Here is a 26,556-nt window from a genome sequence, read left to right as displayed (position 1 = left end):
GGGAAAATACCGTGAGTTAGTGTTGCATTACAGATGTGACTCAGAATGTGCAATTACTCCACATTGTTTTAATATCTTGTTGCAGATGTCATCTACTCCAACAGAACATTTATTTTTCAGAGAATTAATGATTTTCCTTATTTCACAAGAGGTTGTTAGATGAAAACTATAACAATAACGTTATTCTAATATCTTTGGCAAAGGCACGTTCACGAAGCTCTTGCTAAGTTAAGTGATTAATATTGAAATAAGAACGAATTTAGTTAATATTACATTTTACACTAGTGCATTTACTTCTTCAATAGGCTATCTATTGAAGGTTTCGCCTTTCTGAGCGTATTTAGATCGAAAAGAAAGTATTTCGTAAACACCGATAGTCGTTAGTTTTGTTCGCATTTTAGGCGAAAATTTCGAGCGAGTGTATATTTTACTAGAACCGCCCGGTGTGGCCGCGCGGTTTGAGGCGCATCGTCACGGATTGCGCTGCCCCTCCCGCCGGAGGTTCGAGTCGGGCATGGGCGTGTGTGTTATTCTTAGCATAAGTTTCTTTAAGTTAGTTTCAATAGTGTGTAAGTCTAGGGGCCGATGACCTCAGCAGTTTGGTCCCTTAGGATTTCACACACACACATTTTGACTAGACCTAGCGGTTCAAAGTTAAATTAATTCGTCTCTGCTACACAGAGTTTAGGTAGTTAATTAGAACTTTCGAAAGTAAGTTTAAGAGTTTGTTTACATTAGCGTTTAGTTGTGTATTAGCACAGGCTACGAAACTTCAGTGATCTTGTGCCAAGTTATTCTCTGCTTTTGTGTAAATTTTGTGTGAATTTTTGTGTAAATTTTTCTATCAAACCATGTGTGACAAATATGGTTGCCGTACGGTGTATGGCTAGTCCGGTAGCTCTGAATCTATAAATGCTATAAACGTAGTTTTGCCTTTCGGATACCACCTACGCTACTGTTCATTGTTGCAATTCCCTACAGAATTTTGAGAATTCTGGTACAGAAGTTATAAAAACCAATTGGTCTATGAAATGCCAAATATTTACTAACGAAAGACAGTCTACAAGTGAGAAGGAACGTTAGAATGAAGGACAAGATTGTTTGTAATATTTTAATTCAAGGAAATATGTGAACAATACGTACATATCTGTACAAGGAAATACGTGAATAGTACGCACATGTCTGTACAATGGCGTGCCGTGTTGCGGGCGTCATCGAAATTATATTTTGATGAAATTTCCATTTAATTTGATCATAGAGTAAAATACTGTGCACGACAAGTGCATTATTCACTATACTTTAAATAATCTCAATATTTTGTAGGAATCCCTTGGGCTTACAACAGTCTTCACTCTGTCAGGCGTGGAGCACATCAATTTTGTAACAGTACTGCTCTGAGTTTCGTGGTACCATACTTTCACAACCACTTCCTATGGCCCCTGTTTTGTTGCAGTTTTCTTCTTCTAAACCTCTTGCCCAACCAGTCGCTACAAATTACCCGTTGGTTTAAGGTCTGTCGAATTTCGCGGCCACGGAAATTCTCTGATATCCAATCCAGTCATGACAGAACGAATCTGAAGTGATAGATTTGGACGAGAGACAACAGGAGTAGCCTTGGAAATAATACTACAAATATGAAATAATCAAAACCTCCCCTTTATTAGTGTGTGGCATGGAGCCAGATTCCATTGGAAAATGCACTGCGTATCTGGGGAAGGACCACGTGTAGTGAACATCAGAAGGCGCCGAATCACAGCTTCATATTGATCACAGTTCATTGTTCCTTGAACAAAGTACAGGGTTATTACAAATGATTGAAGCGATTTCACAGCTCTACAATAACTTTATTATTTGAGATATTTTCACAATGCTTTGCACACACATACAAAAACTCAAAAAGTTTTTTTAGGCATTCACAAATGTTCGATATGTGCCCCTTTAGTGATTCGGCAGACATCAAGCCGATAATCAAGTTCCTCCCACACTCGGCGCAGCATGTCCCCATCAATGAGTTCGAAAGCATCGTTGATGCGAGCTCGCAGTTCTGGCACGTTTCTTGGTAGAGGAGGTTTAAACACTGAATCTTTCACATAACCCTAGAGAAAGAAATCGCATGGGGTTAAGTCGGGAGAGCGTGGAGGGCATGACATGAATTGCTGATCATGATCTCCACCACGACCGATCCATCGGTTTTCCAATCTCCTGTTTAAGAAATGCCGAACATCATGATGGAAGTGCGGTGGAGCACCATCCTGTTGAAAGATGAAGTCGGCGCTGTCGGTCTCCAGTTGTGGCATGAGCTAATTTTCCAGCATGTCCAGATACACGTGTCGTGTAACTTTTTTTCGCAGAAGAAAAAGGGGCCGTAAACTTTAAACCGTGAGATTGCACAAAACACGTTAACTTTTGGTGAATTGCGAATTTGCTGCACGAATGCGTGAGGATTCTCTACCGCCCAGATTCGCACATTGTATCTGTTCACTTCACCATTAAGAAAAAATGTTGCTTCATCACTGAAAACAAGTTTCGCACTGAACGCATCCTCTTCCATGAGCTGTTGCAACCGCGCCGAAAATTCAAAGCGTTTGACTTTGTCATCGGGTGTCAGGGCTTGTAGCAATTGTAAACGGTAAGGCTTCTGCTTTAGCCTTTTCCGTAAGATTTTCCAAACCGTCGGCTGTGGTACGTTTAGCTCCCTGCTTGCTTTGTTCGTCGACTTCCGCGGGCTACGCGTGAAACTTGCCCGCACGCGTTCAACCGTTTCTTCGCTCACTGCAAGCCGACCCGTTGATTTCCCCTTACAGAGGCATCCAGAAGCTTTAAACTGCTCATATCATCGCCGAATGGAGTTAGAAGTTGATGGATCTTTGTTTAACTTCGTCCTGAAGTGTCGTTGCACTGTTATGACTGACTGATGTGAGTGCATTTCAAGCACGACATACGCTTTCTCGGCTCCTGTCGCCATTTTGTCTCACTGCTCTCTCGAGCGCTCTGGCGGCAGAAACCTGAAGTGCGGCTTCAGCCGAACAAAACTTTATGAGTTTTTCTACGGATCTGTAGTGTGTTGTGACCATATGTCAATGAATGGAGCTACAGTGAATTTATGAAATCGCTTCAATCATTTGTAATAGCCCTGTACGGGCTTCCAAGCGTGGTACATCATTGCTCCCCACACCATTCAGACCGTGCATGTTCCATGGTTCGCACAAGGCAGTCAGAATCCATTATTTCATTGGGTTCACACCTGACGAGCTGTGGTCTGTGACTAATCCCAGAAACTCGGTTTTCATTTGAAAATACCACAATTCTCCACTGATCTTATGTCCAGTTCACGTGCATTCTGGCCCACTCCGGCCGCTATTTCTTCATTGCCGCAGTTCAAAATAAGTTCTTCTTGGCAACTCTATCTTTTATTCCCGCTGCACAGCTTCTTTTCCTAACAACTGATGTGCTAGAACCCGTTGTTCTTGCCCTGCTTGTGCCAGTTCAACTGAAGTAGAACTGTTTTTCCGGCTTAGTCGACGCTGTATTCTGTCCTACCATGGCAAAGCAATGCGTGGGCGCCTGCTTCGTAGTAAATTTCCCGTATCTCCTTGGCCGTCAGAGTCTGCAGATTTCGACTCATAGCTGACCTCGAACAGTTTAATATCATCGCAGTTTCGGTGCAGTTTAGGCCTTTATTGCGTAAAACCTCGTTGTACTTTTTCTTGGTTGAGGTTAATTCATGAGTTTTCACCATGACGGTAAATGCACACACCCACAGTAGGAACAAAATTAAAAAAAATACAATAGTTTCAGAACAGGGCCAGCGACCGCCAAACTTCAGCTAACACAAAGCGCTTTCTGAGGCAATAATCGGTAATATAAAACCACATTAAACTTTTCTGGAAGATTAAAAGTGTGAGCCGGACCGAGACTCGAATTCGGGACCTTTGCCTTTCGCGAACAAGTGCTCTACCATCTTTTTTTTTTCTCCAAATCTGATTTTGTTCGCGTTTGTTCATTGCATCTGCCCGGGGCGGACGTCGTAAGACATCCATTGAAATTCGTTGTCGATCGATTACAGAGGGCACGTAACCCTCTGACCAAACACGCTGAGCTACCTTGCCAGCAACCATCTGAGCTACCAAAGCACGACTCACGACGCGTCTTCACAGCTTTAATTCCGCCAGTACCTCTTCCTGAAACCACATTGTTGCTAGGCATTGTCACATGGCAACCCCATCCCCACCCCTCACCCCACACCCCGCCAAGAAAAGTAAATCAATAAATACAGAAATATATATATATTTCTACATGAGGATGTGCAGTTAACGAAAGATCACCATTGCAATCAAACCACATTGTTGCTAGGCATTGTCGCAAGGCAACTCAAATCCCCAACCCCTCCCCCCCCCCCCAATGAAAGTAAAAAATAAATACATACATATACATTTCTACTTGAGGATGTGTAATTAACGAAAGAACATCATTGCAATCAAAGGCGCGCAGTACTTTAGAACAGTAGAGGCCGGCCGGAGTGGCCGAGCGGTTCTCGGCGCTACAGTCTGGAACCGCGCGACCGCTACGGTCGCAGGTTCGAATCCTGCCTCGGGCATGGATGTGTGTGATGTCCTTAGGTTAGTTAGGTTTAAGCAGTTCTAAGTTCTAGGGGACTGATGACCTCACAAGTTAAGTCCCATAGTGCTCAGAGCCATTTGAACAGTAGTGTACTACCTGTTTTAATACGGCTTGTGGTGGGCTGTGCCTGTGTTGCAGCATTTGCCAAGGACCGACTACCGGCGGCTCCAGGGGACATCGCGTTGGGCGCCGGCGTGGGCGGCGATGTGGAGGGCGGCGGGGGCGGCGCTTCGCCCAGCGAGTTTCTGCTGCCGCCCTCACTGGCTCTGCGGCTGCAGAAGCGACGCTCGCACGGCTGACAGCTGACTGCTCACTACGGCCGCCACCAACTCAGCCTCTGGTCGGCGTAGACCACAGCGAGAACCTCACAGGCCATCTGGACTGAACCGTCATAGGAACTGGCTAGACTAGGCGTGCTCTACAAACGTGTGGTGGTACGCGACTTGACTGTAACCACTCATTTGCGACCGTGTGGCCTATTGTGTAGGCAACTAAACGCAGAGTACAGTGCTGCAAGCTGCCGGTAATGGCACCTCCCTGGCTCCCAGCGCTGTGGATTCTGGTATCGACGACCGACTCGCAACGACACCCACGAGATCTTCTTCGACTGTTTTTGAAGTGTTGTATTTACAGAAACTGTCTGCTAAATGGACCCTTTTTCAGCCAGTGATTTGCAGTGTACGTGAATAATTTCTCCCCAAACCTTAGACTCCTCCTGCGACATTCGAAACGAATGCAATCCTACCAATAAGAAATCTGAACTAGACTGTAGCTGAAATACATATGGCTATCAAACGAGAATATGACAAAAGTCAAACACTTTTGCTGCAACTCTTGAAGTTTTTTTCGGTTTTCTTAAACATTCTGTTAGGTGGTAAAAATATCCAGCTGCAAACGTGTCTGCCAAGTTTGATGGTCAGTCGACCCAACGGGCAGTGGCGTTGTGCGCATTACCTCCTTGCCATACTCAACATTACGGAAACAAAACTCTTTAGTCTGCTGTTCTGGTGTTTATTATATCGACGTATCATTTTATGTAGGATATCAGTTTAGCAGACAACCTGTCCTTACTTTAGTTAGTGGTAAACTTCTCGTAAGTTTGTCGCTCATCAAAGCGTACTAGTATACCCTGGAATCCAGTTGCCGAATTTCTTCAGCACGAGCAATTACTGTCATTTAAAATAAGATCCTGAGTCGTAGTTCAGCTGTAAGTAGCTGCGTACGACACTTCCCATGCTCTATACCTGACGGAAAAAAAATTCGAATGGGGAGGTTACCTCAGCTGTATCCAGTGGGGACGTCCAATTATAAGTAGCGAAGTCGCAAGGTAGCGTGGAAACCTAACATCTACATAATACCGATATAGACATACGAAAAATTCAGATGACCGTACATTGAAGACTGCTATTCTATTTGCATTATACAACTTGCAACTACATCTGATCAGAGCAGTGTAACGGCAGGACAACCAAACGTAACGATATTTGGCATAAATTTGTTAGCAGCCACAATAAACGGATGATAATAGTTACAAAGTGACTGTTAGGGATGAACGTTGATATGCTTTAATTTTTACAGAAATTGAATGTTTAAGAACCATTTATGTTGCCATATTAAGGAAATTTAGCTGAATTTATTCCTCCATATTATGCTTCGTTTCACCATTTTGCTTCCTGCAAAGCGGTGAAAAGCATTTAATTTTAAAGATATCAATTACTAAGTATTAATTCAGTTTTCAGCAATTTATTCGATTCTTCAGTTCGTGTATGACTTGGGTTCTATGAGAACTACATTAACTACTCTTTTAAGTACCACTCCGATGAAACTCGCTTTCTAAGGAGGAACAGATTCAAACGCGCAACGCTCATCAGATTCATTGTTTCATTTACGACAGCATCTCTGGTTGTACCCTTGAACATGTGTTACCATCTACTGTTAGATCTGAAGCTTATTTTTGTACATTTTACATACGCTTAACCGAAATCTGTTACAAACTATGAAACAGACTCCGTACTGTTGACGTGACAAAGAGATTGTTACCATGTAAATAATTAACTATAATTGTTTGTATAGGTTAAACACATGACGAAAACTCCTCGATTGTTAATTTAGTGGAACGATGTAGTTCAGTTTTACCAACTTTGTTAATTTATTGTATAAAGTGTAAAGCAAGTTTCATCTAGCATTCCTAAACGCCATTGCACGTACTCTGCGTTCTGAATTCTTGCCGCAGCGGCTATAGGACTGCAGGTATTACACTAAGTTGCCGCACAATTATTGCTCAATATCGATCTGGATACCTGAGTTCCATGTCCCTTGAGTCTTTGTACAGTAATTTTATTTTAAACTTCTTTTTTTACTTTTTGTACTGTCGATTTGTACATAAATATCTTAGTATTAAATTTTAGTTTATATTACTTAACTCAATGTACAGTTTTAATAAATAAATACATCATAATATTTTCCAAGTATCTTGATAAATTTATTGCAAAACAATTATGGATAATAATTTTTGAGTAAAAATATTATCAGGCATTTCAAAAGCGGATACAGGCGAGGAAACTGCCATGATAAACCGAAATTTCACTTAAGACGTCACTCAAGTATTTAACTCACAGGAAATGGAGAAATTGTCACATACATACAGCAGAATTCTGATGGTACTAATGTCTCAAACTGTCTACATTTTCATTCATGTATCTTACTCAAAAAATCCGAAGGCTTGATAATATTTTTAAATATTTTAACTCCATTTCTTTAATACTTTGTTTTCAGTAATGATCCACATATGAATTAATTTATTAAACCAAAAATTCACATAAAGCTCAAGTTCATTATATAACATCTTTTATATCATTACATTGCTGTTACCGCTACATCACCTACATCATTCAAAGAAATTACAAAAAACATCGAGGTTACAATATTAGAAGTATAGCAAAACACTTTGTATTTGTAATTATTCTTTCACTTTTCTTTGCTACCCTCGACTCTCGTCCGTACAAATCAGACGCTATAATGTATTCTAAGAGGGTGGCTGACGACTGGTTCCGATATTGAGAAGTCGATGTGGTACAGGTATTAAACAACGCCAAATAAGCCTAAAATTTTAGTGAATGCTTATCAGGACCAAAATTCATAAATCTGAAAGCCTCTCAGGTTACCATATTGGGAGCAGTAATTGTTCCTCATACTTCAATAATTTTCCAAATAGGGTTAGCCACGGGGAAAAAAACTCTGTTTACTAACGAAAACAGTAGTAATAACAGAGAAAAGAGAACTCACTGCAAATAAATCAAACGAAGCCATCAAAGAACAAACGTAAAAGTTGTAAGGATGAATGTTGGTTGTCAGTTGAAGCTTTGCTAATGCTTGCGAACAGAATTTCATTAGTGTGGAACACCAAGTATTTTAGTTACGTATTGTTGAAATGAACTCTCAGTTTTTACTTGCACAATTCATTTCTGTGGAATAAATGTACAAAATACGGACACCGATTTGAAACTACAGAATAGGCCCTTAAGAACAAATACTGAAAATAGTAATCGGATTCACTGCAAACGTTTGTTAAAAACGTCAGGTATTTTAACTACAGATTGTGAGTACATATGCCAGTCAGTGATGCATATTGAAAGGAACCTTTATAATTGCTGAAGAAATAGCTCTGCCCATGACTCTGCAGCAGTTTCTCCGCTAAACTTATATTTACCTAGAATATGTGAAGGTAAAACTCAAAACGTCATTTTCTACAAAGAAATAAAATCGTACAACAAAATAGGCAAGAAGATTAAAGGGATCACCAAAATTTATTGAAAAAAGCTGTAAAAAGTACTGTTCAATAGCACATTAAATAAAGCGAGGGATTAGTTACATCGCACAGATTGGTTAAAAATGTGACACAAGTAAAATAATAATAAAACCAATTTAGTCATTTCACAACACCAATTACGTCTATCGGTACGTGAGTTCTATGATGCTTAGGGGGCCACAAGGCGAATACTAACTGTACCGCCAATGAGTTTGCGTCAAAACACAGTAACAGCAAACAACGAATAATGTCAGTTCAGAGGAGCAAATTCTCTTGGACTCGGAATTACTCAGAAGGCCTACCTCATAACAGTCTCTTAACTCGGCCTGCATGTACTACAGAACAGGAAGCTGCTCAAATCAACACATTCCATGTAAAGCAACTTACAGTAACGTATCGACCGCACTCAGTCAAAGAATAAGCCGGGGCAGAAGGGAGTTGCCACAGAGTCAGCTGCAAGAGGGACGAGAGTGTTATGCGTTGAAAAGCAGAACATGGCCGAAAGGCGTTGCAAAGCTGAACCAGATGGGTGTGGTACAGAAAGAGAAGAAGGATGGAAGCCTTTCCCCATTCTCCACCATCGAACTGTTTAGAGGGCCTTAAGTCCTAAACGAACACAGTGTGGAGGGTATAACTACTCAGCCATTCGTGTACCGCATCACTCTCACCTCGGTATCACAGCCTATACGACGAGCCCGTGACACACGGAGCGACATTCCAGAAGGCAGTACAGAGTCTGCTGTTTGACCACGGGACGGGGTGGCCTGCCTCGAGTTCACGGCCATCGTGAACTTCACTGCCGTGCTGTCATAATGGTCGCTCCTGGAGACGTCTCTGACAATGTCACTCGAATGAAGCGATGCTCGGGCTGGCTTTTTGGACTGTCAGCAGCGCCGGACGTCTATTCTTCCGCATGAGAGGGAACTGGATGCTTCACCAACCTGTTCCTGATATTCTATGGCCGAGAGCTGGAACAAAGAAATTAACTGAACAAATCTACAGCCGTTCTGACAGGTCAAACTTCTTTATTTAAATGTGTGAATCTGTACTTGCTGAATGACTGAGAAGATGAAACTTCTACGTTATTTGATTCTGAAACAGCTGAGTAAAACTGAACGTACTGATCCTACTTTCTCTTTACTTTTTCTTATCATGTCAACACTGACCCACAATATTCTAACGCAACGCAATCTGACTGGTGAAAAAAAAATCACAACCTGACTTCAAATAATTGATACAAAAGAATGGCCCTGAATAAGAAGCAATCCTGACAATAACCTATACATTTCATTAAGCACTTACCTCACAAAAATCTTTATTACGAGAGCTACTGCCATACAGCGAGCGCCAATACTGCCAGATAATTAAAAGATTCTAACTACTAAAGGCACTAACTACTAATAGGCATGGGGTTAGCAAAGGAAAAATTCTGTTGCAAACCAAATAATATATTTTGTTACCTTAATAATGTGACATGCAGTTCAAACACGAATACAAATCGTCATTGACATACAGTACAAAGATACATAATCGTGAATAATTTTCAATCTCTAAGTGGGATATTTCCAGATCGTTTACCTACGCTAACTAACACTTCAGACCTCTACCCTCCATCAATACTAACTTCTCACATCTAACATCCATCACTGCTGGCTGTTCACCTCCAACTGCCCAACAGTACTTCCATCACTGCTACCGACTAACTTCCAACTGCCCATCACTACTGGCGATTAACTTCCAACAACGAGTCCAACCAGCCACAGAGTGTCTTACAAAGAAAGTGCAGTCAGAGATCCAATGCAAAGCGCTACACAGGGCTGCCAACACGGATGCAGCCCACTTACACATGTAATGTCACCCTCCAAGGGTGACAATCTGAGAGTCATTTAACAATACCATCCCATACGAGCCTCGTTCCTCTCTGAAAGCAGTGACTCAAAGTCTCCACAGACTTAACCCCAGTAATCACTGCACATTTCCACATCAGTCACATAACACCGAGTGCCGTAGCCCCACTTGTTACACACAGGTTCTGTTATGTCCTGCCTTACATACAACCCACACAGTTCCCCTTGTAGTGACCACACTGACTGTCGCCGACGTCCTCCCAGTGATCGACCGCCACACCATGTTGATACTGGAAGATGCGCCAACCGGCACAATATGAGTTTTGTTGTTTTGTTCTCAAACTGTAATACGTGCAGCCACTCTTCGCTGTGGCACTAGGAGGTGGAGGGAGGCGGGGCCGTCGTCCTGGCCATCTTTTTAGCAGATAAGATGCCACTTACTCATGTGATATCAGACTGAGCTGACACGGGACCCTCCTGGACGAACTGGAACGAGGGAAACTCCCCATCTCTCTCCGGGATTGAACTCACCACCTCCAGAACCGGAGTCTAGTACTCTGCTCACTAGATCACCAAGGTCACACAAAGTACCATAAAAATTAAAGTTAATAGCAATGGTTTCAGAATAAATGAGTTTGTGGTAGCTTTTATTAAGAGCTCTAATTGAAGCTGTAAGTTTGAAACCTTTCCGTCTCCCCTATATCTCTTTTGTTACGCAACCTTTCCTTCTACAATAACCTATGAAACCTTAAAAAAAAAATGGTTCAAATGGCTCTGAGCACTATGGGACTTAACAGCTGAGGTCATCAGTCCCCTAGAACTTAGAACTACTTAAACCTAACTAACCTAAGGAAATCACACACATCCATGCCCGAGGCAGGATTCGAACCTGCGACCGTAGCGGTCGCGCGTTCCAGACTGAAGCGCCTAGAACCGCTCGACCACTCCGGCCGGGATGAAACCTTCCCTTAGGATTTCTATCTATTGTTTAATGATAACAAATGAAATCTTCCCTTTGAAATTAAATCTGTTTCTCAATAATAATAAGTACTATCATCGCATACAAATTTAAATGCTGCTTATTAAAAGTGATTTGCTGATTATTTCGACGAAACATAGAATGTGTCGTCGTCGTGGCCCTCAGTCGTTACCTGCAATAACCCAAAACTCTTCCTTACCTCTTTTACTGTTACTGGATCGCCATCTGACTGCTACATCGAACTGCAACATGACTATACTTACTCTGTTTTACTATACTCTATTAGCTGCTGGTGGGCTGTCATAATAAGTGGCTGTATTTATTACCAAAGCTGACGTTATTCTTTAATAGCAAAGCTGACATTCTTTAATTAATTTGACTGAAGTTACGTAATCCACAGTTAAACTTTTTCTTGACAACACTAAAATTTTGCAAAGTTTTACGTTGATGGTTTTTGGGGTGAATTATAATCAGTAATAAATTAATTATATTCTGAAAACGATTCTTCAAATATTTACTGTTGGTAATGAAATGATTTTACAAACGTTCAAATGGGACTTATGTTTCACAATAATCTTACAGCTAGCATTGCGCAAACATACCTTCTGAAGTCCTGAGTTTCTTAAAAAAATAGTTTAATAATATTTGTTCCTCTTATGATAATAGTTAGCTGATGTCTCTGTACATCCGTTTATAATCTCTTGTAAATCATAGCTGGTGGCTGGCAGGCACACCGCTCCTCTCAACCTCTCGCTTCAGACCTGCTACCGACTCGCTTCACATCTCGCTTACTACTGACTTCATACGAACGCTAAGTGCGGTCTCTCCCGCCAACAATGCTTTCTGGAGCAGACAATCCCTGCTACCATTACAAAATGTATCAATGCGCGGTGTTTCCCGTTCTTTTCTTAAAATGTATCCATACGCGGTCTCTCCCACCCCTTTAAAAATTATATCAATGTGCGGTCTCTCCCGCCAACAATACATTGGTGCAGACATTCTCTGCTACCACAATTATTTCCAAAATGACAAATATTAATTGTTGCTACTTAATCCTATTAATAAAATATGAACATCTTTCATAAATTGCGGTTTGACAATAGAAATATACACGTCTTACAAGTTTCATGTCCATTAACTGTGAGAACCGTAAGGATCTAAACAGTGAGGGGGGACAGTGGACACTTCTACTGAAAAAGCTTCTAGTTCTTTTCTTAATTTCTGTATGCTGTATTTGGAGGTAGTTCTCAAAATTATCCAAATGTAGCATCATTACCATCGCAATCTGTTAAAAATGTGTAAACATGCTGTAATTATGTGGATTCCAGTTGCACAACGTGTGTTGAGTTCAGTCACACATATGCAAGGAGATCTCACCGTGTGAGACATCATTAACAGCTATTGAATTAATTACATCGAGACCAAATGGTAGCCAAGATTCGAGATCGGAAGGACGCACACTAACACTCGCTCTTGCTACACACCTTCGCAACTGGTACCCTGCGCCACACTCCTCAAGGTAGCTTGTACATGCAGCAGTATTGGACAGTGGGGCGTCTCCAGATTACTTAGCAATGTATTTCTCCATTAATAATTTCGATAAAGACCGACTTAATCCACAGGCACTCACACGTTTACTACTGCAATTTCTCACACCATGGCAGAAAGGACTACGAAATCGACGCTGCTCCCGTCGACGCCGATTTAACAATCACGCAGGTAATGTAGAGGCATAGGAAGCTGAAATGAAACGTCAGTCACACTCTCCTTCGCACTTGTCACCACTAAAATACACGCATTATTAATATTGATTGAAGTGAAACTAATAATTTGGCCATGGACTTACATTTGATAAACACCTGTCGACTGTCACGCCCTACAAGGCAATTTAATTTACAGTACACATTCCTTCAGTATATCATTACCAGATAATATTCAATAGCACACTATCAAACTTATGTTGCTTTGATGGTGGCCTGCTTTCCACGCCTAACGACTGTGCAGTATACTTATTTGCGCTGCTGAAAAAAAAATAGTACTCCCTTTCAGAGATTTCCTACTCATTCAAGATTTATTTTTGCAACAGTGCCATTTTCCTTGACTTCCGGAAGGCGTTCGATACAGTTCCGCACTGTCGCCTGATAAACTAAGTAAGAGCCTATGGAATATCAGACCAGCTGCGTGGCTGGATTGAAGAGTTACTAGCAAACAGAACACAGCATGTTGTTCTCAATGGAGATACATCTACAAACGTTAAAGTAACCCCTGGCGTGCCACAGGGAAGTGCTATGGGACCATTGCTTTTCACAATATATGTAAATGAAGTACTAGATGGTGTCGGAAGTTTCATGCGGCTTTTCGCGGATGGTGCTGTAGTATACAGAGAAGTTGCAGCATTAGAAAATTGCAGCGAAATGCAGGAAGATCTGCAGCGGATAGGCACTTGGTGCAGGGAGTGGCAACTGACCTTTAACATAGACAAATGTAATGTATTGCGAATACGTAGAAAGGAAGATTCTTTATTGTATGATTATATGATAGCGGGACAAACACTGGTAGCAGTTACTTCTCTAAAATATCTGGGAGAATGCTTACGGAACGATTTGAAGTGGAATGATCATATAAAATTAATTGCTGGTAAGGCGGGTGCCAGGTTGAGATTCATTGGGAGAGTCCTTAGAAAATGTAGTCCATCAACGAAGGAGGTGGCTTACGAAACACTCGTTCGACCTATACTTGAGTATTGCTCATCAGTGTGGGATCCGTACCAGGTCGCGTTGACAGAGGAGACAGAGAAGATCCAAAGAAGAGCGGCGCGTTTCGTCACTGGGTTATTTGGTAAGCGTGATAGCATTACGGAGATGTTTAGCAAACTCAAGTGGCAGACTCTGCAAGAGAGGCGCTCTGCATCGCGGTGTAGCTTGCTGTCCAGGTTTCGAGAAGGTGGTTTCTGGATGAGGTATCGAATATATTGCTTCCCCCTACTCATACTTCCCGAGGAGATCACGAATGCAAAATTAGAGAGATTCGAGGGCGCACGAAGGCTTTCCGGCAGTCGTTCTTCCCGCGAACCATACCCGACTGGAACAGGAAAGGGAGGTAATGACAGTGGCACGTAAAGTGCCCTACGCCACACACTGTTGGGTGGCTTGCGGAGTATAAATGCAGATGTAGATGGAGATGTAGATGTAGATGTAAATGGAGTACATGAAATGATTATACTTACAGATTAATAGCAGAGGCTGTTTTGAGGTACGAGATATCGACACCTGCTGAAACACCCGTATTGGTATGCAGTGTATCGTCCACAGGCGTCAGTGCCGGCGCTGACTCTGGCATTCAGTCGATCGTGCAGGTGGCGGATACTGTCCTGGGATACGTTATTCTACACCTGCTCGACCTGTTCACTTAGTTCTGTAAGATTTGTTGGTTGACGAGTAGCATGAGTCACTTCTCGTCCCATCATATCGCACATGTGCTCGATTGGAGACAAGTCCGGAGATCGTGCTGGCCAGGGACGTTGTACAACTTGCAGAGCACGTTGAGATACATGGGCGACGACTAGGTGAGCATTATCCTGTTGGAACAACTTATCCCCTTGCTGTCACAGGAACGGCAGAAGAACGGGTCTGAGAACATTCTGGACGTACCGAGTGCTGGTTTCCGACCCCTCCAGGAACGCCATAAGGCCTGGGGTGGGGCCAACGTGTTGTGGACGAGTGCACTCTACGAGACAGTGCTCACGTCGACTACTTCGCACGCGCAAACGACAATCACTTGCATTCAGCGAAAATCTGTTTTCATCGTTGAAGACCATAGCGCGTCATTCCCTCTTCCAAGTTTATACAAACGTGTTTGTAGAAATGTCTTCAGCGGGTACGTCGTGGCGGGTGAGGATGGAAAATACTAGTGATTTGTCCTCAGCGTTTTGGATCACCAGCCGGAACATCATTACAGCATTGATTTTTTCCTTGTCACTCATTTCTGATGGTAAAAACCCCATCACTGTAACTCAAAAATTCCACACTGTGGCAAGCTACTAGCTTTTTATCTAGACCATAGCCCAGTTCTTCATTTAAATGTTCAGCTTTCTGTACTACACATGGTGACCAATTTGATTTTTCTTGTACCTCCAGCTGCAAAAATTCAATTTTGTTACGTAATTGTAAAGTTATAGTTTTAGGTAATCCTAACAGCTGACCTATATTGCTTTGTACTTAAGTTTTCAGTTCTAGAAATTCAGCACCTGCTTCACCTTGAATTTCATTTGTAACTACCAGTGTTGATTCTTGCACTTCCGATTCAATCATTGGTTCAATATTCTCTCCGAGTCACAGTACCTCTAAATCAAACCTTTCGTTTATACCTGTCATTCCGTGGCATATTTCTGAACAGAAACTACTGCCCGATCTATTTTAATTACTTTTTTATCTTGTTTCTCAATCCTGTCACTTAAAATACCTTTTCATTCTCTCATTTCCGTTTCCAGGTCTACCATATTACTTTCTAATGATCATTTCACTAGAAAACTCATTTTTCAGTTCTTAGTTATTAGTGTACATCTACCTAAGAGGTCACTTTCTAATACCGTTATATCTTCAGAAAGATATAGCACTAGCAAAGACCGAGCGAGGTGGCGCAGTGGTTAGCACACTGGACTCGCATTCGGGAGGACGACGGTTCAATCCCGTCTCCGGCCATCCTGATTTAGGTTTTCCGTGATTTCCCTAAATCGCTTCAGGCAAATGCCGGAATGGTTCCTTTGAAAGGGCACGGCCGACTTCCTTCCCCATCCTTCCCTCATCCGAGCTTGCGCTCCGTCTCTAATGACCTCATTGTCGATGGGACGTTAAACACTAATCTCCTCCTCCTCCTCCACTAGCAAAGTTATTCGCCATGACAGACTTCTTCTTTGCAAAATTAGAGCTGATATCCTGCAGCAGTTATATCATATGTGCATTGAACTATTGCTGAGCGAGATCATTGTCGCCCCTGGTCTCTTTATTCCCTTACTCAGACTCTTCCGATTCGCTTTTAATGTTACACGTTTTGTGTTGTTGAGGTTCACTTTTGGCTTCATAAATTCGCTCGTATTCAAGGCACTGTCTTCCACCATTTCTTCCAGTGCCATGTCTTGACCCACTGCTCTGGAATCGTTTAACCAGCTGGCCGCCCGTTGCACTTTCTTTTGGGATCGTAAAATGTCTCCAGGCCCTTCGTCCACCAAACCATACAGCATGACGTATAACCGTTGCCCGGGCGTCCCGGTTGACTTGCTTCGGCCATCCCGTTTTGTCTGAAGCTAGTTTTGTTTCAGATTTTTCTGGTATATTGTTTCATAAATTTTGATGGTAACTGTCACGTTATTATCTTCCTAAATTTTAAATACAACCCAACAGCACCTTACTAATGTAACGGAAGCTATTTTGTCACTACACATTAGTGCCACTGGACATACCACATTTGGTATGGTAAATTGGAAACTCAGAACGTATAAGTTTTAAAAAAGGCTGCATAAGGTCGACATGTATTCCATTTGTAATTATAGAATCGTCTTGTCTTTTATTACGACTGTGAGGTCGCGCCTGTTAGGTTGTGTGACATTGCTACAGGCTTGGCGGTCTATCAGTATTGAAAACAATAATATTAATGATTGAACACTATTTTAGAATTATCTGAATTCTTTTACTAATATTAACCGTGCTTACACCCAACTGAATATTAATTAGGCTCCAGTATTGCTCCCGCAGCGTTTAGTGGGCAAAGTAGTGGATCATTATATCCAGAATCAAAGTATACACCATTATTTTAATTATCGTTCTGATAATTTACGTTTCCCACTAAAACAAAGTGACAGAAATCAACACTAGACCAACAACCAATGCTAATAATCTTGAGAGTCTTGCTTCTGAAAATCAATTACTGTACTTGCTAGGAGCGATCGTGACGTCCTCGAGGAACGAGTCTTGGAAGTTCATTCATCTTAGAACAATTAATGAATTTATAATCCCTGAAATTACATTATTTCTTTTTATACGAGAATGAAACTACTAAGATGTTTAATGACTCCCTTTTTCAAACATTACTTCGTTAACTTTGATAGCAAAAATAAAGATAGCAATTGTCATTCCAAAGAAGTTACTTTAATCTTTAAACTTTAAAAAAATTAATTTAAGCAAATGAAATTAAATCAAGCACGATAACACAGTTGTAACCCTTCGGTCATCGCCTAAGTGATGCTCAAAGAGATGCCTATGTCAAAAATCTACGGCTACCTGTCATTGAATACTGGCCCTATTTTGATTTAACCAGAGGTGGGGATCTTCCTACACGTCGGTCATGGGGCCTGAAGAGATGTAATATATCGCCGAAGCTGGTTACTCAATAAAATAACAATTTAAAAATGTAGACGGATGAAAGGTGTTTCGTTTCGACATTCTGCACTGAACAGTCGAGGTCGCACAACCTTCTGTATAAAGATGGACATACAGAGACAAATGGAAACATTTCTAAAAATCTTTTTTTTGGCATTCACAGCGCCAGATTTGCACCTGCTGGCAAAAATTGTAATTAATTTTTTGCAGCCTAAATCAGTTCCGAATTAAAGCATTAGCAAATCTACCAAGTCTCGCTGCAATACGATAATTATAGCGAGAACTGGACATCTGTGAGTGGCTGCACTTTGATTATAACCACCAGGTACAGTTCTACTTCTTGAGCTACCTTAACTGCTGATAGCTCACTTCGCAAACGATTCAGTTTTTACAGCTTCAGTAGTTATCGAAATTACTGGTACTAATGCAATAGGTCTGTAATCTTGGGGTCACGTAGAATCCGAGATCACGCAGCAATTACGAGAGCAGGGTTTAGTAACAATTCACACAGAAAGCGAGGTTACTGAATACATAAGAAAGCACTGGTGGAGCTGAAGTAGCTGCTTCAGCAGAATTTTCTCCTATTTGTAAGTACACCAGTGAGGTAAATCATTGTGGACACCAAGCACCAAGGGATCGCATTCAGACTAGTGGCGTTGCGTGTGCGTGACGCGGCGCACAAAGTACAGTATATAAGCGGAATAATCATCTTGGGATTGAAGCTCTTTTTTCTGTGTGTTTTTTTTAAGAATACGAATGTTTTTGCCTTTAGCAAAACACAATTTTGTTTTTTAACCCAATCATGTTTCACTGCAGTTGCAGCATCTCCAGTGGGCTTTTATTTTTCATCTGTTAAAGATAAAGAATGTTCTTTACTGTTTGTATACATGTAACTATTAGTTTTTAAATCGTAACTATAGACATTTGAAAAACACATAAATTATGAATTCATACCTTTTTAACACACAGTGTGGTTTTTCTGATGTGTTGTGTTCCTGCAGTGATTGTTTTGTTCCACAGTTTGTCATCTGCAACCACTTACACCTTAAAGTAGATAAATTGTTTCACTCAAAATTAAGATTTGAGAATTGTTATTTCTGTGCAGAGGAAAAAGAAAATGTAAGTGAAACATCATGTAAATAGACACTCACACGTACACACACACATAGAATTAATTTCAGGCATAATTTATGTGTTTTTCAAATATCTGTAATTACGATTTAAAAACTAATAGTTAAATGTATACAAACAGTAAAGAACATTCTTTATATTTAACAGATGAAACATAAAAGCCCACTTGAAACGTCCCCTTAGAAAAATTAATGAATTACTGTGCTGATAAACCTCTACGTTATTTGATTTTCAAACAGCTGAGCAGAACTGAACGTACTCAGACATTCCGCTCTTTACCTATTCTGAGGCCGGCCGGAGTGGCCGAGCGGTTATAGGCGCTACAGTCTGGAACCGCACGACTGCTACGGTCGCAGGTTCGAATCCTGCCTCGGGCATGGATGTGTGTGATGTCCTTAGGTTAGTTAGGTTTAAGTAGTTCTAAGTTTTAGGGGACTTATGACCACAGCAGTTGAGTCCCATAGTGCTCAGAGCCATTTGAACCATTTTTTTTGAACCTATTCTGATCAACACTAAACTGACACACAATATTTTTAGCGCAACGCAATCTGACTTTCAATAATCCCTACAAAAGAATGGCCCTGACTAACAATAACCTATACCTTTCATGAATCACTTGTCTCACAAAAATCTTCGTTACTCGAACTACTGCAATACAGCGAGCGCCAATACTGCCAGCTAAACAAAAGATTCTAACTACTGAAGGCACTAACTACTGATAGGTATAGTTAGCAAATGAAAGATTTTGATAGAGAACAAACAATGTATTTACCTTAATAGCGTTCAAAGGTCATAATATATATATCAGTTCGTGACATCCAGTCTTACAAATTTACTGTCTCTGATGGACACACGTCCAGATCATCCGCTCTCAAAACTCCGCCATCTCTCCCCCCACATCCGACCACTGCTGGCGGCTCACCTCCAGCTGCGCAACGCTACGCGCTATTCACATCCAACTGCCCAACACTACAATAGCAAATTCCAACAATGCAAACCAGCCATAGGCTGCACACAGCACAGTCAGTGATTTTCATATAGAGCGCTACATGGCGTTACCAACATAAAATCCTTAACAGCCTACTTACACACTGAAGATGCTGCAACTGCAGTGAAACATGTTTGGGTTAAAAAACAAAATTGTGTTTTGCTAAAGGCGGACCCCATCCAAAAACATTCGTATATAAGCGGAGCTGAGATGAATGGGGGAGCCTTTCCAGCTACTGTACGGACTGCAAATGGGCAAGTCTACTGTCATAAGTGGCTGACTAGGGCGCATTGTTTTGGCCTGCCACCTGGGCAACAGGCTGCACCCACGCTACTGTAGTGTGAATCTAAGGAAACTGCGTGAGACCACGAGGTGATGGACGTCCACGCTTCATCACGGAACTTGAAGGCGGAGGCTTGTCAGCTCTGTAAAGCTGGACAGGCTGCGATCTGCGGCATATCTGACGAAAAAGTTGCCGACGGAAGCACAAGCGTTTCGAGGCAAACTTATTCAGCGAAAATGTTTGAAAATGGGGCACCGCAGCAGGCGAGAACTGCGTGTTCTCCAATTCACCCAAAGACATCATCTGTTACGATTGGGGAAGCTATCATCGAAATTGGACCGTAGAGTAGCCACTCACAGCATTTGTTACACCAGGTCAAAGGTCGTATCTGGATAGGCCGTCATTCAGTTTAATAGCTGGTCTAAACATGCGCCGCGACACGGACTCTGTACAGTGTGATTAGTACGAGGGTCACTCCAAAAGAAATGCACACTATTTTTGTAAAAATTCAGTTTTCCTTCTGCATGTGTGAAAGTTTTACAGTGTGTAGATACATCCTTCCCGCTTGTTTTCAAACTTAGTTCAACCTGTTCCCGTGAGTGGCGCCGTCACAGCATGTCTTCAAGATGGCTGCTACACTTGACGTTCGTCTGAAGCAACGTGCTGTCATAGAATTCCTGTGCTGTGAAAACGAGGCAGTGGGAAACGTCCACAAGAGGTTGAAAAAGGCGTATGGAGATGCCGCTGTCGATCGCAGTGCAGATAGTCGGTAGGCAAGCAGGTTACGTGATGAGAGTGGGCACGGCAATATTGAGGATTGTCCTCACAGCGGCAGGCCTCGTAGTACGCACACTCCAGACAATGTGCAGAGAGTTAACGAATTGGTGACTGCTGACAGATGCAACACACTGAACGAATTTTCACGCAACGTTGGGATAGGGGAAGGAAGTATTTGCAGAATACTGAAAGTGTTGGCGTTAAAAAAGGTTTGTGCCAGGTGGGTTCCCAGGATGTTGGCAGTGGCTCACAAAGAAACAAGAAAAACGGTATGCAGCGAACTTTTGAACAGTATGAGAATGGTGGAGATGAATTTCTTGGAAGAAATGTGACACGTGATGAAACATGGCTCCATCATTTTTCACCAGAGACGAAGAGGCAATCAATGGAGTGGCATAATGCAAATTCATCGAAGAAAAAAAACTCAAAACCACACCTTCTGCAGGGAAACGAGGCAGTGGGAAACGTCCACAAGAGGTTGAAAAAGGCGTATGGAGATGCCGATGTCGATCGCAGTGCAGATAGTCGGTAGGCAAGCAGGTTACGTGATGAGAGTGGGCACGGCAATATTGAGGATTGTCCTCGCAGCGGCAGGCCTCGTAGTACACACACTCCAGACAATGTGCAGAGAGTTAACGAATTGGTGACTGCTGACAGATGCAACACACTGAACGAATTTTCACGCAACGTTGGGATAGGGGAAGGAAGTATTTGCAGAATACTGAAAGTGTTGGCGTTAAAAAAGGTTTGTGCCAGGTGGGTTCCCAGGATGTTGGCAGTGGCTCAAAAAGAAACAAGAAAAACGGTGTGCAGCGAACTTTTGAACAGTATGAGAATGGTGGAGATGAATTTCTTGGAAGAAATGTGACAGGTGATGAAACATGGCTCCGTCATTTTTCACCAGAGACGAAGAGGCAATCAATAGAGTGGCATAATGCAAATTCATCGAAGAAAAAAAACTCAAAACCACACCTTCTGCAGGGAAACGAGGCAGTGGGAAACGTCCACAAGAGGTTGAAAAAGGCGTATGGAGATGCCGATGTCGATCGCAGTGCAGATAGTCGGTAGGCAAGCAGGTTACGTGATGAGAGTGGGCACGGCAATATTGAGGATTGTCCTCGCAGCGGCAGGCCTCGTAGTACACACACTCCAGACAATGTGCAGAGAGTTAACGAATTGGTGACTGCTGACAGATGCAACACACTGAACGAATTTTCACGCAACGTTGGGATAGGGGAAGGAAGTATTTGCAGAATACTGAAAGTGTTGGCGTTAAAAAAGGTTTGTGCCAGGTGGGTTCCCAGGATGTTGGCAGTGGCTCAAAAAGAAACAAGAAAAACGGTGTGCAGCGAACTTTTGAACAGTATGAGAATGGTGGAGATGAATTTCTTGGAAGAAATGTGACAGGTGATGAAACATGGCTCCGTCATTTTTCACCAGAGACGAAGAGGCAATCAATAGAGTGGCATAATGCAAATTCATCGAAGAAAAAAAACTCAAAACCACACCTTCTGCTGGAAAAGTTATGGCTACGGTGTTTTTCGATCCCGAAGGACTCTTGCTTGTCGACAGCATGCCAAGTGGAACCACCATAAATTCTGATGCATATGTGACGACACTGAAGAAACTTCAAACTCGACTGAGTCGTGTTCGACCACATCAGCAAAAGCAGGATGTTTTGCTGTTGTACGACAATGCACGGACACATGTCAGTCAGAAAACCATGGAAGCGATCACAAAACTCGGATAGACAACACTGAAACACCCGCCTTACAGTCATGACCTGGCTCCATGTGACTATCATCTCTTTGGGAAACTGAAGGATACTCTTCGTGGAACAAGGTTTGAAGATGATGACTCCCTTGCGCACGCTGCCAAACAGTGGCTCCAACAGGTTGGTCCAGAGTTTTACCGTGCTGGTATACAGGCGCTGGTTCCAAGATGGCGTAAGGCAGTTGAGAGGGATTGAAATTATGTGGAGAAATGAAAATATTGTTCCTAAAGGATGTATCTGCACATTGTAAAACTTTCAAACATGTACAATAAAAGATGGATTTAAAAAAAAATTATGTGCATTTCTTTTGGAGCGACCCTCGTATTATTCTATGAGGACATTCGACTAGCCTTCCATGCAGCGTGTGGTGGTACTGGAATTCACCATGACATCTTTCGACTTTGCTCTTGTTTGATTCTTCTCTCTTCTAACTGATTTGCTTCGACTTACCACTAACTTCTCTCTTGTACCAACCTCTCCCTTTCAGAGTAACTCTTTCACCCTACCTCCTAAATTATTTGTTGCATGTATATCAGCAGTTATGTGACTGAGATGTGCCATTATTCTCCATATAAGTTGCATCTTCGACAACTATAGAAAACACTGGTAGCAAAGAAACTGGTCGGTAGTTGTCTTTCACCCATATTATACAGCATGTTTTATAAATTTTTGCCGTGAATTGCTAAATTGATGAAAAGCGGCGAGGCCCTTATTGCGCCTAATTTGTAGAGCGGTGCATTCCATGACTGGATTGTATTTTGATGAAACAGAGAGAGGGGGCTGTTAGGTCTCAAAATTGTAAAGCAATGCGTTATCTGAGTAATTGTATTTTAAGGAGGATTTTTGTAGTTGCTTTTCAATGTGTCTTTGCTGTAGGATGTACATTTTGTTAATGTGTCACTGTAAATTGTATCTGTCTGTCTTGTGTCAGGTGTTTGTTCAAGTTGTCACTCGGTGTCACTGTGTTCCCCTGTTGGTAAGTCTGTTTTATCGTAGGTCATAATTTGTCCCCCCCCCCCTTCCTGTTTTTGTGAAGTTTGATGCTCCGTATTAGTCTAAGGCTTCCGATTATGTTTATTTATTACTTTTCCTTTTAAGGCTAATTGTTGCTGTGGGACGTGAGTTTATTACATTGCATGTTATTTTATTGTATTAGCTGTTAAGGCAATTTTTATAAACTCATTGCTAGTCCCTGCTTTGTGCGTCCTTATGCATGTGCTTAGTTTATTATATACTTCATATAAATCGACAAAATTAATTTACGAGGGCAGTCCAGAAAGTAAGTTCCGATCGGTCGCGAAATGGACAAATAGTGAAAACCCGATGAAGCTTTGCACAGATGTGTTGGGTAGTGTCTCTAGTGTGATCGTCGATCGCATCAAGACGCTCTTTTCAGTTGTGAGCGCACTATGAGCGAGTGAAGGTGCCTAGAACAACGATGACTCCCGCCAAGTAGGACGGCCCGCTGAGAGACCTCACCTGAATGAATGCAGCCCACCTAACACAGCTGCCACGCACTTCCTTCTTAATGTCCGCACTCTGCAGGGGCAGTGAAGACGCTCCTGCAGCCTTTTCGATTGGAAGTGTTCGATCACCCACAACACAGCCCTAACTGGCTCGTCCTGAGTATCACCTCTGTTCACATGAAACGCTGGACACGAAGACAACGCTTGGGTGCTGGCTACGCGCTACAGACCAGCGTAGAGAATAATCGGAAAGCACAGGCGGTTGCCTTCTACGACGATGGTGTTGGAAATTTGGTATAACGCTCCGACAAATGTCTAAGTCGGAGGGGCGACTATGTAGAGAAGTATCTGGAAAGTGTAGCTAACTCTTGCACATAAAATGTTTCTGATTTTCACTGTGGTTTCCATTTAGCGACCAATCGGAACTTACTTTCTGGACAACCCTCGTACATTTGGTTGTCTTCCCCTACACAACCCCAAGCCAAATTCCACTCACAAAGCACACTTAGCCGTTTCGATTAAATAAACGAGCACAGCTACGGAATGTATCTCTAAAGCATAGCACGGTTTCAGACGGAACGTCTCAGTCCACAGCACAAAAAACATAATGTGACGACAATGATCTTTTGTGTCGAGGACAAACGACAGTTTTCGGATTGCTATTGTTTATTGACAGGCGCACTGATAGATTTAGCGGGTCCTATTACGGTGAGAACTTAAATACCTGGTGTTGTCACGTAAGCTTTGAACTAGAGTCCGTAGCAGCAGAAAATGGCAATCAGTATTGGGTTGGAGAGTACCGCTCGTATAAGAATATTCCTAAGCGGCAGGACGAGCACCATAATTTTAGAGGCCTTTTCGTTACCGAATTTTATAAGAAAGAAACTAAATTAATTCATTGATTGGTACAGAAACCCCAACGAAACTTCAACTGCCTCCTTCTCCAAGACAATAAAATCCGCTCATCCTAGTAACAGGTGTGACCATCGTCTCCACGGTCTATATTGCACCAAAAGTTTTAGTCCCGGTTTACCAACTATGGAGTGACAGAACGGAATGAAGGTCACCACTTTTATTATAAGTAGGCCAAACACAGCTCTCTTACGAATTACACCAACGTAAACCACACAAGTACAATAATGATCACTTAGGTACAAAGTGCTGAACAGGAAATTGCACACACCCCTGAGTCCAAGTCCATTCGAGGGGCAGTCGCTTGCACTACGTCCCCCAAGAAGTAGTCACTTGTTGACCAGTGGTGAGCTCGCGGTGGCACACGTATGCAACTTGGTTCAAATGGCTCTGAGCACTATGGGACTTAACTTCTGAGGTCATCAGTCCCCTAGAACTTAGAACTACTTAAACCTAACTAACCTAAGGACATCACACACATCCATGCCCGATGCAGGATTCGAACCTGCGACCGTAACGGTCGCGCGGTTCCAGACTGTAGCGCCTAGAACCGCTCGGCCACCCCGGCCGGCTATGCAACTTGTGCACAACTCGAAGGCCACTTGAAGATTATTGGCTGCCGCTAGTCCGTGCGGCCCGCTGAGTACCAACTGAACAAAAGGATACTGTCCCGCTCTAGTTAAGTGCATGTGACGCGGTGTTAGATACTGCGGCCACGCTGACACAGCCGTCAGTGAGCCTGGAAACCAAGTCGTGGTTAAGCGTTCCATGTCTGCCGAGTAGGCAACCCTGCACACATGATTGTAGCGCTGGAGGTCGCAGTGCGCCTTGGATACAGCAGCAACTACGAATATATCTCCTCTCTATCTACACCACCTCCACTCTTATCCCCTTCCCTCCACATCTTCCCGTGCCCTTTTTTCCCTCTCCATTTTTCCACCCCTTTTCTCATTCCTATTATGGTCCTACCCACACTACAAACTACAACTTCCTTCGAGTTTTCCTAACATCCACTCCATCACCTTGTCCACAGTTACTACATGTCAGGCCTCTATACTAACGCAACACATTACTACGCTAATAAACACCTAATGCTTTTCCCCTCCAAAACAGACACTTTCTCCCAGTGTCGGCCCTTCAACATTTAGTGCAAGTGAAGTGCTCCTTTTTTTAAGATCACCATTCCTGCAACGTGTCTTAAATACATTCTTACTGTCTTTATCTCACCTTCTAGTTTTTTCCTTTTTTAATTTTTTAAGGTCCTAAATAGCAAGCTTATCTTATTTAAAAAATCTCATAAAATTCATCCCTTTACAAATTTTAAAATCGTTCGTAAATATGTCGCATTTCAATGAGTTTTCGTTTTGTGTTTATATAAGCAGTTTGAGTGAAATGCAGATTGATTGTAACGCTACAGCCCACCCTCAACCGCATGAGCTTAGGGGGATGGAAAAACAATAAAGAGAAGGTACAGAAACCATGCTTGTATGGCAGCAAAGTTTGATGTATGAGACTAAAAGTTTTCCCTCCGCAAAGTTTCATATTTCATTTCCTTCTTGTGCTGACATTTATTATCATGATAGAATCACAGATATTT

At 42.3% G+C, this 26,556-nt stretch overlaps 1 protein-coding gene across 1 annotated transcript in view; it reads left to right on the top strand.

The window, feature by feature from the left end:
- The window catches only part of LOC126419350 (cuticle protein 19-like), a 539,484-nt gene extending 532,442 nt beyond the window's left edge, over positions 1-7,042 (top strand). Inside the window, exon 5 of the mRNA XM_050086535.1 lies at positions 4,759-7,042. Coding sequence (XP_049942492.1) covers positions 4,759-4,919 — 161 coding nt within the window. The 3' untranslated portion in view covers positions 4,920-7,042. The remainder of the gene's footprint in view (positions 1-4,758) is intronic.
- The last annotated feature ends 19,514 nt before the right edge of the window (positions 7,043-26,556 follow it).

This window comes from Schistocerca serialis, chromosome 9 (genome assembly GCF_023864345.2).
Source record: "Schistocerca serialis cubense isolate TAMUIC-IGC-003099 chromosome 9, iqSchSeri2.2, whole genome shotgun sequence".
Classification (NCBI taxonomy): domain Eukaryota; kingdom Metazoa; phylum Arthropoda; class Insecta; order Orthoptera; family Acrididae; genus Schistocerca; species Schistocerca serialis.
The sequence above is the reverse complement of the archived record's forward strand: the minus strand, read 5'-3'. Positions and strand labels throughout refer to the sequence as shown.